General features: G+C 38.8%; 2 protein-coding genes across 3 annotated transcripts; one reads left to right on the top strand and one right to left on the bottom strand.

Annotated features, from left to right (window-relative positions):
- The first annotated feature begins 4,006 nt into the window (after window positions 1–4,006).
- On the top strand, window positions 4,007–5,574 carry LOC101740124 (uncharacterized). Its single transcript, XM_038016124.2, has 2 exons — window positions 4,007–4,041; window positions 4,171–5,574. The coding sequence occupies exons 1-2, from the start codon at window positions 4,030–4,032 to the stop codon at window positions 5,476–5,478; spliced, it is 1,320 nt and encodes a 439-aa protein (XP_037872052.1). The 5' UTR covers window positions 4,007–4,029; the 3' UTR covers window positions 5,479–5,574.
- Window positions 5,564–12,027, bottom strand: LOC101739857 (uncharacterized). Of its 2 annotated transcripts, XM_021353343.3 has the most exons (9): window positions 11,672–12,027; window positions 11,302–11,385; window positions 10,518–10,702; window positions 9,251–9,304; window positions 9,090–9,176; window positions 8,284–8,569; window positions 7,667–7,807; window positions 6,351–6,530; window positions 5,564–5,774 (listed from the first exon to the last, which is right to left on the bottom strand). In XM_021353343.3, the coding sequence occupies exons 1-9, from the start codon at window positions 11,813–11,815 to the stop codon at window positions 5,691–5,693; spliced, it is 1,245 nt and encodes a 414-aa protein (XP_021209018.1). In that variant the 5' UTR covers window positions 11,816–12,027; the 3' UTR covers window positions 5,564–5,690. The 2 variants fall into 2 exon arrangements, with proteins under 2 accessions (XP_021209018.1, XP_004922976.1); XM_004922919.4 differs by lacking the exon at window positions 9,251–9,304.
- Window positions 12,028–13,231: the final 1,204 nt, after the last annotated feature.

Below are 13,231 nucleotides of genomic sequence, written 5' to 3'. Positions count from 1 at the left end.
ATTCTAAGGTCTCAGTATAGTTACAACGGCTGCCCCACCCTGCAAACCGAAACGCATTACTGCTTCACGGCAGAAATAGGCAGGGTGTTGGTACCCACCCGTGCGGACTTTTTTTTTTTTTTTTTTTTTTTTTTCCTACCTAAGCTGATAGCCCTAGCGGCTATTTCAGCGTAACCCTAACTTTAGTAGGTGAGCTCACGGGGCTCAAACCTGACGATGTTGCTAACACGAACCCTAGCAAGAGTCGTGCTTCGCAGAATCTACCACCGGATCGGAAACGCGACCCACTGAGAAGATCCGGCGAGAAACTCAGTGGGCTGTGTCTGAGAGTTAATTTACTCGTCGAGCCCTTCGTCGCAAGCGACGGGTTCGACGAGAACGGTGACCGGTGCTTGAAGTACCTAAAAGCACCGTTAGTGGATCAGGAGGATCCGAGATGACGTGTTTAGGGCGACGTCGACTGCTTTCCATTCTGTCCGCAGGATCGGGAATGTAGTTACCGGCGGCCACGATGAGAGGGTTCTCGTGTCGTGCCGCTTTATCGAAGTGGCGCATGGACGCCGACTGAAGATACTTACTGATGGACTCTAAGTCCAGGTCGTCATGGAGGTCGACGTTCCTGACGAACCACGGGGCTCCGACGGCTATCCTGCAAAAACGGGATTGAATAATTTGAAAGGATTTTAAGTGTATGCGGGCCGCGTGAGCGAACACTACACTTGCATAGGTCATGACGGGGCGTATGCAAGTTTTGTAGAGTGTCACCTTATTTCTAAGGGACATTTTACTTCGCCTACATATCATCGGGTAGAGACGTCCTAGGATGAAGGCGGCACGATCGCGTACCGTCTTGATGTGGGGGCGGAATGTCATCCTACTGTCGAGGGTGACGCCTAAATATTTGACCTTCGGGGCCCACGGTATGGGCTGGTCGTACATCGTGATTGGGCGAACGGCGGGGGCGGGGGTGTTGACGCGCCTAGTCGGGAGAGGGATGCTCAGCGTGGTGTTCGGAGGGCGACCCCTTTTGAAGAGCACCGCTGTGCTTTTCGTGGGGTTAATGTCGATGCGCCACTTCCGGAACCACTGTCCCATGGTGGTAGCTGCGGTCTGAAGTCGTCGATGAAGCAACGCCTTCTTCCTACACGAGTAGTAGATGGCGGTGTCATCGGCGAAGAGCGCCAGATGGGTCTCCGGAGACCGGGGTATATCGTTGATATACAAACTGAATAGTAACGGGGAGAGGGCGGAGCCTTGCGGGACTCCGGCTGTGACGTGACGGGGCCGGGAACGCGTTCCCTCGACTCGATATCGGAACGAACGGTTCGACAAGTAGTCTCGTATGATGAGCACGAGTCTGTCTGGCACTCCCATGTTATACAGTTTGTATATCAAACCGTTGTGCCAGACTTTGTCGAACGCCTTCGCTATATCGAAGAAGAGGGCTCCTGTCGGAAAAGAGGTCCTAGCACCAGTAATTACGCAAATTATAATTTTGCGGGTTTGATTTTTATTACACGATGTCATTCCTTCACCGTGAAAGTCAATCGTGAACATTTTTTAAGTACGTATTTCATTAGAAAAATTGGTACCCGCCTGCGGGATTTGAACACCATCGCATCGCTGGATACAAATGCACGGACGTCTTATCCTTTAGGCCACGACGTCTAGTGCCTAGATCAGCTTTTCTACATAAACTCCTCCACTTTGTTGGGTCTTCGGCATCCTTCTGGGTGTGATTATTCTCCTCCATATCCGCCTTTAGCATAATAAATACAATACAATTTTACTGGAGGTAGGACCACTTGTGAGTCTGCGGGGGTAGGTACCACCGCCCTGCTTATTTCTGCTGTGAAGCAGTTATGCGTTTCGGTTTGAAGGGTGGGGCAGCCGTTGTAACTATTCTTGAGACCTTAGAACTTATATCTTAAAATTGGTGGCGCATTTACGTTGTAGATGTCTATGGGCTCCAGTATCCACTTAACACCAGGTGGGCTGTGAGCTCGTCCACCCATCTAAGCAATAAAAAAAATTCTATTAAAATTATATTAGTCCATGCTTTTGTGCATTCGAAACAATTTGACATTTGATAACGACAAAATTTACATGAATCGTGGGTTCTCCTAATGGCTTCGAGTGATATTTTTTTAATGTCACATTCATTAGTTATCTAACGAATGTTAGTTTCATAAGTGCGTTCAAATTCGTAAACGAGAGCGATTTTTTAGGATTTCACCTTATATTTAATGTCAAAGTTCGCGCTAAATATTTGCCGTAACTTCGAGTATGTTTTTAATTAATAAGCCGCTGATTTTATGTAAAACAAATATAACAGATGCATACGGAAGTAAATTGTTTTAATTATTTCAATTATCTATAATATTATTTATTCATCTAATGTGTAATTTAAAGTGGGTGGACAGATTATATATTTTTTTTGTATATTTGTTCGTATAGATTCCTGAGTGGTGCAGATTTCTTAGATCCGATGGGTAGCGCTGCTGTCGTATTCTAGGTTTTTCTACGGCAGTAAAAAAGAGTTTATTATTTTTTTTATTGGTTTTTAATTAAAAATATCTTGCATATGTCTTTATGGCCCACTGCAATAAAGATAGTCTTTTATCACTGTAAAGGAAAATCTGAGCACCTTATACGAATAAGGCGATTAAGAAAGAAACGGATCAGTAACAAACATTACATATCCTTCTTCAAATGAGGCCTGTGGAGAGTACTTAACGGTAGGCAGCGGATTAGCTTTACCCTGGCATTGCTGACGTCCATGGGCGACGCTAACCACTCACCATGGGCCGCATGCTCGTCTGCCTACAAGGGCAATAAAAAAAACCAAGACTATAGTTTTCGTAGTCACGGATGACATATTAAATAATTAGGTGAAAATAAGAAATTCACAAGGGGCTTAATTAGGTAAGCAGTTGTAAATGCTTTCTGCTATGAGCAGCTTTCTGCATTTGTAAATGCTTTCTGCTATGAGCGAACATCGCTTATGTTCTGCTGTTTATAATATATGTATTTGGATACCTTTACCAAACACACCCATCAAATTATGGGTACTTCAAATTCACATGCAACCATTCAAAAACTCAGACGGATTGATTTGTTTATCCATTGACGATATCGATTGCAATTTAATGCAACTAGAGGTCAATAGTTTGTTTGTTCTTATGATACGCAAATATGTGTAAAGTACGAACGATTAATGGCGGTAATGGAATGGTTGCAGCTTTAATAACAAGAATAAAAAAAAGGTTTGACGTATTATGAGGTTGATTAATATTGAAATTTCAACGATTATTGGCGTTAGATCTGAAAAAAGCCCCTCAATTAAATTTCGATCTTAAAAATGCTCATCCAATATATTTTTTACGTTAAAACGAAATAAAAGATCTGTTTGCTGCAAAAGAAAATGTCATTTTTTTTTCATTGACACAGAAAACCTTTGAAATGTTGGTTGCGAAGCGAGAACACTCAGAATTTGAATAGTGCCCGTGCGTGCCACATCAGTCCGATCCGAAAATGACAAAAACAACAAACAGTAATGACCTAGTGCCGTTCCGTTGAACTAGCACGTTTTCATTCACAGTTGCAGAAATGGATAGGTTTGTTACACGAAACAATAGGATCAAGCAGACGAAATTTTTTTAGCGATTATATTCAAGGACAACAAGAAAAAAAAAACAGAATTTTAAACTAAACTACGCTAAGAATCCGTTTACTTTAACAATATTCTATGATATTGCAACAAAAGTTCGAACCGTAACAGTGTCTAAGTAATCGTAATGTCTGAACAAACATTTCCACAAATACTGCAAATCATTACGTATTCACTGAAAACACAACAAACATGCAACATACATAGATTCGTACTTACTGCGGATTATATTGCAATAGCTCAAGCAAATACACGATGACGCTCCCAGCAGCGTTTGCGTATGGATCATGTAGTGGTGGAGAGTATAAAGCGCCTGTGGCCACCACCTGAACCACACATTGTCGCACACGATCGCAGGCATGAGGAGTGCGGTAAGTACAAACGCGACGAAAGTGAAATTGTGTGTTTAGTCAATAATAGCTGTAATATTTGTTTGAGAAAAAGTGATAGGCGTGGACGTTTCGGAGCGCTTTGATGTAACATTAACTTGTAATTTACAGATAGCGATATTGTCGCTGGTAGCCGCTATTGCGGCAGAGGCGCCGTATCATCTGCCGCGGCCAGGAGCAAACGCGCCGTCACTCAACTATCCTATAAGACCTGCACCGCCGCCGCCACCACCGCCGCCACCACCACCGCCACCGCCGCCACCACCACCACCACCACCACCGCCACCGCCACCGCCACGACCTTATAATCCTCCACCGCCACTGCCTCAATACCCGCAACCTCCACAATACTATCCACCTCCATCACAATATCCCATTCCACAACCGCCCCCACCTCCGGCACATCAACATCATCATCATCCACCTCCTCCGCCGCCACAACCTCAGCCGGTACCGAATCCTCAAGACGGCTACCACTATCAACAACCAAATATAGCCCCGGCATTCGTACAGCCTGTGGCTCAACCTCTAGTTCAACCACAACCACAACCGCAGCCGATTTACCAACAACCACAACCGCAGCCGATTTACCAACAACCAGCTCCGGCACCGGCACCAACTCAACCAGTATACAGTCCGCCTGCACCTCAACCAGCATATCGTCCGCCTTCTTATCAACCTCCCGCTCCTCGACCTGTTTATAACCAACCCGCCCCTCCAGTACAACCAATTAGCTATCCACAGCCCATTCAATACCGACAACCGAATCCACAGTACCAATTGCCCCAACAGCCTGCTCTACCCAGACCAGCTCCCTCCCCTCCTGTCAACCCAGCTCCGCAACCTCAACCAATTCCAATCCAACCGTATCAATCGAACCAATATCAACAGCAACAGTCAGGCTATTCTTACCAACAGCCACAGTTCGCAGAACAACAAAACCAGGTGACCTCACAATTGCCCCTCGAAACTCAACCTAGTGGCAGCGGCGGCTCACAAGTTTTGTCCAGCTACCAGGCCGATTCAAACCAATATAGCAGCGCTCAAAGCCAAGAGCAGATACATCGAGATGCTCTGGACTCAGTGGTTGTTGGTCGTGTCCAAAATATAATCAAAGAGGACGAACATAATTCCGCAAGGAACGCAGGTTATCTTTCTCTGGTGTCCGGCGTGTCATTAGAGAGTGCAAAGCCGAGCATCGAAATTCTGTCTTTTGCTCACACCTCAGGACAGAATGCTCAAAGTTCAGGCTCCTCCTTCGCTCAGTCGTCGTCTTCATCATCCTCAGCAGTATCTCAAGACTATGGACTCCCGCTGGCTACGGACAGCCAGTCCTCGAATCAATTTGTTCAATCAAATACAAACGTCGGATTTTTGCCCGACACTAAGCCGGCAACGTCGTACGGCCCACCTAATTAAGAGTTTTAATACACAATTCAGATGTCACTGAATTGTACATAATTGTAAATATTTTTTTTTCTAAATTTGTAAATAAAAAAATCCACAGAGATAATTTATTTTATTTTTTTATTTTTTCATAACATTTTCATGAATTGGTTGGTTTTCAATGATTTAAGTGAGTTAACAATCATGAAATTTCATATATTATTAATTACTTAGAAAATCAAACTTCATTTTGAGTTGCAGTCTTCGCATGTAACATCACCGCAGTAAACTTTCAAAAAAGTTGGACGCGTGCTGTTTACGTATTCGTGCTAAAAGTAATATGTTTGAAATTAAGTAGTTCACTACAATAATATATTTTGTATGTACTACGTATGTTGACTATACATATTATGGAAATGGCGAATCTGATTTAATTAGAGGTCCCGCAGTAGTCGAAGTCGACTATAATAATTAGTTGGAATTGTAAGTTTGTACACTGTTATGATTGTATTTTATACTTCTATAATCACAAATTTTGCCAAGGCTACAAGTGTAGCCTTAAAAAATTGTGTAAAAAAATATTAATAAATACAAACAATATTTAATCTATTCTCAATTTGACCACAGACGACAAGAACAAAAGTTTGACAATATATAAATATGCATGCGTGTGTGCGTCAAATACATGGTATGTACTGTGTGTAATGTTTTCTTTATTGATTTAATGTATCTTTTATGCATTATTTAAAAAAAATATTAGCATTGTGCACTTCTTCTCTATATTCTGTATAAGTGTGGAAAATTTCATACTCCTCTGTCCACGCAATTTTCGTAAAAAGGGATACAAAGTTTTTGCTTCACGTATTAATATATAGATGTTAACTCACAAACACATATGTACGTACCAGGTTTAGTGAATAGTCGGAAGTTTGCGACATTTCGTCAGTAAACAAATCGAAAGGTTCTTTGTTTGTTCGAACAATTCCGAAGTTATTTGTTTCAAGGAAAACGTTTTCAGCGGCCGCGCACATATTTAATTTCGAAGGACAACAGACATGAGATATTTGTATGGATTCATTTCTGTTCTGAAAATCGGAATTTGTCTATGAGACTTGTATAACAACTGATCTTAGTCGACCAACAGGAGAATATCTCCCCTGTGTGCTTCTGCCGTACCCTATGATATGTAGTGACGCGATTATGATTGGATAGGTTGAGAGGGACATTATTTTTCTAAGAAAACACGTAAATACATAACATAAACCTGTGCTCTGTCCATTAATTTTAAGAAATAATAATAATCTATATATATAAAAATGAATTGCTGTTCGTTAGTCTCGCTAAAACTCGAGAACGGCTGGACCGATTTGGCTAATTTTGGTCTTGAATTATTTGTGGAAGTCCAGAGAAGGTTTAAAAGGTAGATAAATATGAAAATGCTCGGAATTAAATAAAAATAACAATTTTGTTTTCCCTTTGATGTGTCCCCGTCGGACCGCTTCCTTTTCTGTTTTAAGTTTATTTTATACAAAAGTTTAGGTCTTTTATTTGTCGACTGAGATACTACGAAGTCTGCCGGGTCAGCTAGTAACTTAATTATTAAAACCGTTTTTATTTCATACACACGTTGGTAGTTGATAATGGTAATAAATCCAGCTTATTCTGTGCTTCATATCAGTAGGCTGTTAGAGTAGGTACCCATTCTTATCACGTAGCAGTCATGACGTCTGCTTTGTAGATTGGAGGAGCCGTTATAAAAATTGAGAATTCGACCTTGTATCTCAAAGCGGCGGTTTTTACATTTGTCAAGTCAATGGTTTCTGGTAAGTATTTAACGCTGGGGACGCTGTGAGATGTTACACTCATCCAGAGAAGGCTAATGGGAGGAGATGGTCACGACCCTCAGACATGAGGAATGCGACTCAGGGAGGAGGATAATCAGAATTTTATGTAAACTAAACTCAGAACTAAAAAAGTTTAATAGAACGAATAAACCAGCGAATTTAGAATTGATTATTTATCTGATTCTTTGTTCGCATACATCTCCAATAAAGGGATCAAATAAGATTTAATTTGATAATTACATTTTAGAATTAGAAAAAGATTTGGAACAGTGCTTATGCTAAAACTGGATATTTCCAATAATAAAAGAACAATAATAATAAATAAAAGTTTTGCCATCCGTTGTCTAGCTTGGCGTGAAATTTTGAGTATTTGTTACCTTGTCTCGATAAAATCTGTCACTTTTGTCTTTTTGACCGCCATTGACTGAACACTGGCAAAGTACATTACCAGGGGTAGCTTTAATATTCACTCGCGATTGTTCAAGTGAATCTTCAAAGTTGGTAAATTTATTTTTATCCTGAAAAAATATTGTTTCACAAAGTAGTTAAGGGATGATATTTTTAATGGTCACGAATTAGAAACAGAAAATTGAAGGAAAAAAAAAATACTATGAAAACACAACTTTATCAAACGTGTTACCATATAACCCAATTAGCCCATTATTTTCTAATAAGATAACGGGTGTCTATCGCTCGATTACTTTATTTCAAATATACTTTCAGTTGAAACAAAAATTATTTTCATTTAAAATCAATAAAAGAATACTAATAATACATATAATAGGAAAATAAATTTATCTGTCTGTTACTTTTTCATAATATAATATAATTTGAATTCTTGAAAATAATATAAGCTGGTTTAATCCAACAGCCGAGCATGCGGTATAAAACGTTAAACCGGCAGACAAAACTGCGGGCGTAAAGCAAATTTTACAACATCTCAATTCATTACCCAAAGTAATTATTAATATCAATAACTAACGAAAATACGTACAGATTTTGACACTGGTTCCGTGGCATATTTATTCGAAGTTTTACCTGTTACCCCACTGTATTTATCTAAACAACAGCATAAAACATCTTTATTCTCATGTCTGTTAGATTTGTTTCTATATTTTGTTATTTCTTCAGAATGTTGTTCACAGTGGCATTTGATTTCGACGCTCAATGTAGCTGGATCAAGGGGCTGGTAGACAGTGCGTAAGCTTGTTAGACTTTTAGATTTGTGCTTAATGGCCTTCGAAACTTGCTGCGTTGTATGTTTGGTTGTATTCACTGGGCTAGAGAAGTAAAAAAATATCCTTCAGTTTACCGAGATATTTTCTCAATTTAATCATACCAATGTTCATTGTTCTAGTGCCATGTTAAACTTGTTTAATTTTTAAGCTATTGCATAGCTTTCATTGCGGGCTTTGAGCACGGCGACCGAATCAAGAAATTCCGTAACGAAAATAAAACCTAACACCCCTCACTCCGCCTACCATGTAGCTCGCGTTCAACGCATGCACACGTTGCGCTTGAGTAGTGTTTGTGAAGCGCGCGGCGTGACGTCGCACTGCATGCGCATCATGAAAGGTCTCTTTTGCGCTGTCTAGCTTATGAGTGTGAAGGGGACAGTTAATGTTTTGCTTTTGATAATGTTTATAAATATAGCGTGGTCTTATTTTATTATTATTGTTTTAATATTAAATTATTATTGTCTAATTATAATTGCATAAGTTGATAAAAAATGCTATGCAATAGCTTTACCGTGGCAGCCCCCGAGTGCCACACGTGTTTTTTTTATTCAGCAATACTTACGTTTGATAGCGTTCGGAGGGTTGAGAGGAGCAGCAACACTCTATGCTATTTTTTGGTCGTAAAATGTATTCAAAGCTGCCCATTGTTCTGGGGAAAAATTACGATAAGTTTACAAGTTTGCAGAGTAATCATATTAATGGTAATTTTTAAATGAAATTAACTTCTCTTGTCCATCACCACCGTCTTGGCTCAGAGAAAGTATTTTTGCTTGTAATCTAAAAAGGTTTCATGTTATTATTAATTGACCTAGACAGGCTTGTGAATTTTGTACGTTTCTTTTCAAAGGTATGACTAGCCGTTATTTTCACTGAAATTTCAAACTCATAGTCAGAGGTGCATTAAGGTTGAGGTGGTGTCTGGACTCCGGTAAAGCTGGATAAACGGTGTCGCCTCTACTAAAATACGTTCATTACGTTTTGGTAAAGGTCGGCATCCGCTTTTAAATGATAGTTCAACAATCAACACTAAAAAAAAAAAAATTTTTGGAGTTTACTCCTTTAGAATCGATTTACATATATAGGCCCGGGGTATGAAAATTATGGGGACCAAAATCGTACTAGCATGTCACACGAAATGCGTTATGCGCCTGATTGGCTCCTGATTGCGTGATGCGTGCGCGCGCCAATCAAAATCGTACTAGCATGTCACACGAAATGCGTTATGCGCCTGATTGGCTCCTGATTGCGTGATGCGTGCGCGCGCCAATCAGGAGCCAACGCGCGGCCGCGTTATTGCAGGTGACGCCGGGCTGCTGCGCCGGCAGTCCGCCACAAAGCCTCGTACTGATCGCGCGTTTCTCTCATTATTGTATTTTCATATATTTGTTAGTCGTTTGTTTTGTGTCTCGTTAATTTGTTAATAATCTGTAGTGTATCGTGTTGTCGTAATATAGAACTATTTCTCGTATTGTTTCGTTTAATTTTTTATATCCAGTAAACTCCAGTCGTGCGTCGGAGCGGACACACACACTTTTTTTTTTTTTATTGGTTAGATGGGTGGACGAGCTCACAGCCCACCTGGTGTTAATAATGGTGTTATAATTTTGCGGGGTTCATTTTTATTACACGTGGAATTCCTTCACCGTGGAAATCAATCGTGAACATTTGTTGAGTACGTATTTCATTAGAAAAATTGGTACCCGCCTGAGATTCGAATACCGGTGCATCGCTCAACACGAATGCACCGGACGTTTTATCCGTTAGGCCGCGACGACTTCCAAATACAACGACGTTCCATCTACAACTTAAATGCGCCACCCACCTTGAGATATAAGTTCTAAGGTCTGAGTATAGTTACAACGGCTGCCCCACCCTTCAAACCGAAACGCATTACTGCTTCACGGCAGAAATAGGCGGGGTAGTGGTACCTACCCGACTCTCAAGACGTCCTACCACCAGTACTGTATAAATGCATTCTGACTGAGTATACCTATTATCTGTCGGCAAAGTGTTAGCTTCAAAAGTCGATGTTTGTTTTAGTTTTATATGAAACGTGCTTCGATACAAATTTTCTTTTAGGTAATGTTCGTATTTGTTGTCCAACCAAGCCGAGAATTCAGGTAAATTATTTTCATAATCGAATCTCCTTCTGTTTCTTTGATTAATTGTACGTTCCTGACAAAATGTTATTTAAATTTTAGTTATAAAGATTTATTTAGCCAAGGTGATTCAACATAAAAATGCTTTCCTTTCCACATCAATTTTACATTGCAAAACGTGATATTTTATTTTATTGTTCAAAGTTTGAGAATCAATACTAATATGAGTAATTGTATTGAAATTATAAGATGTAAGATCACAACGACGCAAATTGTAATTAGTTCTTCATTTAACTACTTTATTTAACGTTTCAAACATTTAGCACGCCCTTGTGGGCACAGGCCAATGTTTTAAAACCCGTGACCGACTGATTGATTCACCAATACAGATCCTAAGCCGATCGGGGCTTAGAATGACAATATTGGCAGCTGAAGAACTTTTGAAAATTTCACTGTTAAGGCATAAGCCGTTGTATGAAGTCCGTGAATTTCAGGAGTAATCTGCTTCTGGTTATAAATAAATGTACATGTATATATCGATGCTTCTCAAACTTCTATCCCTAAGAGGGGGTTATTAAGGGTCGTTTCACGGGGGTAAAGCTAATTGTAGGTGCACAAAGTCCACGGGGGTGAAGCTAATGAAAGTTAGTTATTAAATTATTATATATTGTATACCTGCGTATACCATTGGAACGCTTTCACGAACCAATTCTTGTTTCTTCTTTCTTTTTTGTAGTGTTGACTATTGAGCGGTTGAGGCTAGAATTTTGTTAAAATATTTATTGTATATTCGCTGATTCTTAAACAATATTACATGATGATGATATTAAACACACCCAGTGTTTATTCGATTTTTTACCTTTAGCACATTTTACGAGTTTTCCATGACTAAGAAAGACCAACTGTAGACATTATAAAATCTAAAGATAAACTCGAAAGAAATTTTATGGTCTTAAAGTATCGTTTATCTAGTTAGTATGTGTGTGAAACTTAAACAGTCAAATTAACGTTATCTTAATAGTCGTGAACGTAAATTGGAACTAACAATTTGAGCGTAATAAATAAATGGGTTTTTCATGGCGTCGTAAACGGGATTCGTCCAGTTTTGGCAAAAGTTATCCGCAAATTCCGATTCAGCAACATACCGATCAAAATCACAATCACATTCGCTTGAAGACGAGGAAAACATAGGAATTTAATAGCAAAACTTTTGAAATGTTGTGAAATTTTGACGACAGATTTCAATATCATAACTTCGTACGAGAAAAAACGCTTGTGAATCTGATTGTGACTGTTTATTAAATGACAATTCTACCAGTTTCTTTCTTTTCCGTTACATCCCTGACCTCTTCACATGTCGTCATGAAGTTAGATATGACATTTAAATGTTCAATGCCACAGACAATATAAACCATATTAATTTTATTCGACGGATATGAATGTTGTTTGCTAATATTATAGATTTATATTAAATTATAGCTAAAATAGCATGAACTCTTTGTGTGATCGATAAATAAGGAAATGAGTATGTATGTATTCACACTTCATTGTTGATAAGATGCAATACAATAAAGTTGAAAATCACAGTATTTATAATACAAAAGTCACTATCGTTGTTAATGAAAATCGTAGCCAAACAATCGGTGATGGGAAAGCATCGGCGGTGACATCTTTTTTTTTATTGCCTTTGTAAGCAGACGAGCATACGGTCCACCTGATGGTAAGTAGTTATCGTCGCTCATAGACGTCAGCAATGCCAAGGGCAGAGCTGAGTCGCTGCTTACCGTTTAATACTCTCCACAAGCCTCGTTTGAAAATCTCAGTGAATGCGTAAATCGTCTATAAGTAAAATTCCGGACTATTTCACCAATGTAGTTGACTATAATAATTTACTTATTTCATATATCTGTTTTAGATTTTATCATTTAGTATTTTTTTGTTAAATTTTGAAATTAAGCGTTGCAAGCGCCTTTGAAGAATTCTGTTTTTTTTTTAATAAAAATTATTGACTATCAACTTGAAAGTATATCGAAATTATTTGGCTCATATATTCATAGCTTTTTTTACAATAAAATCATTTTTTGTTACACTGTTTTTAATTTAAATTTATTTTCTATATTTTATTAGTTGGATTTTGTATAAAAGTGTATTTTGTTAGTTTTTTTAAACTATTATTTATTTTTCATTTTTTACTTGAATTTCAATTTTTTCATTTTTTTTAAATATTGTATTGTCATCGGTCCTTAAGTAAACCAAATTTCGAGTTAATCCGATGTTTTGAAGGGGGTCAAAATCATGTTCAAAGATTCCGTTACAAACATACATACATACCTACGTCTGAAGGTAATAAAAGCGTATTAAAAATACAAGTGAAACTAGTTTAATAATCTAAGGATGAAGCGTGGCCATACGGATTTACGTAAGCTCAATGATCCAAGGAAGATAGGCCACGGATTTAAAAGTAATGTTGTTAATTCATGCTCTAATATTATTACTTCAAAGCCATTTTGTGTCATTTACGTTCCTAAAAGATATCGGTAAGCATTTAACAAATTAATTACTGCTGCTTTGTGTTCTGTATTTTAAGGGGAAGCGTTAAGTTTTT

This window comes from Bombyx mori, chromosome 15, assembly GCF_030269925.1.
Source record: "Bombyx mori chromosome 15, ASM3026992v2".
Lineage (NCBI taxonomy): Eukaryota > Metazoa > Arthropoda > Insecta > Lepidoptera > Bombycidae > Bombyx > Bombyx mori.
This window is presented reverse-complemented; position numbering and strand designations above follow the sequence as displayed.

What these genes read in the sequence shown, in the direction of transcription:
- LOC101739857 (XM_021353343.3), bottom strand. Translation starts at nt 11,815, where the DNA reads ATGTTTTCCTCGTCTTCAAGCGAATGTGATTGTGATTTTGATCGGTAT. An exon ending in TTATTTATTACGCTCAAATT is followed by an intron (nt 11,386 to 11,671) that starts GTTAGTTCCAAT and finishes ACAAAATTCTAG; the next exon opens with CCTCAACCGCTCAATAGTCA. An exon ending in CCCTCCGAACGCTATCAAAC is followed by an intron (nt 8,570 to 9,089) that starts GTAAGTATTGCT and finishes TTACTTCTCTAG; the next exon opens with CCCAGTGAATACAACCAAAC.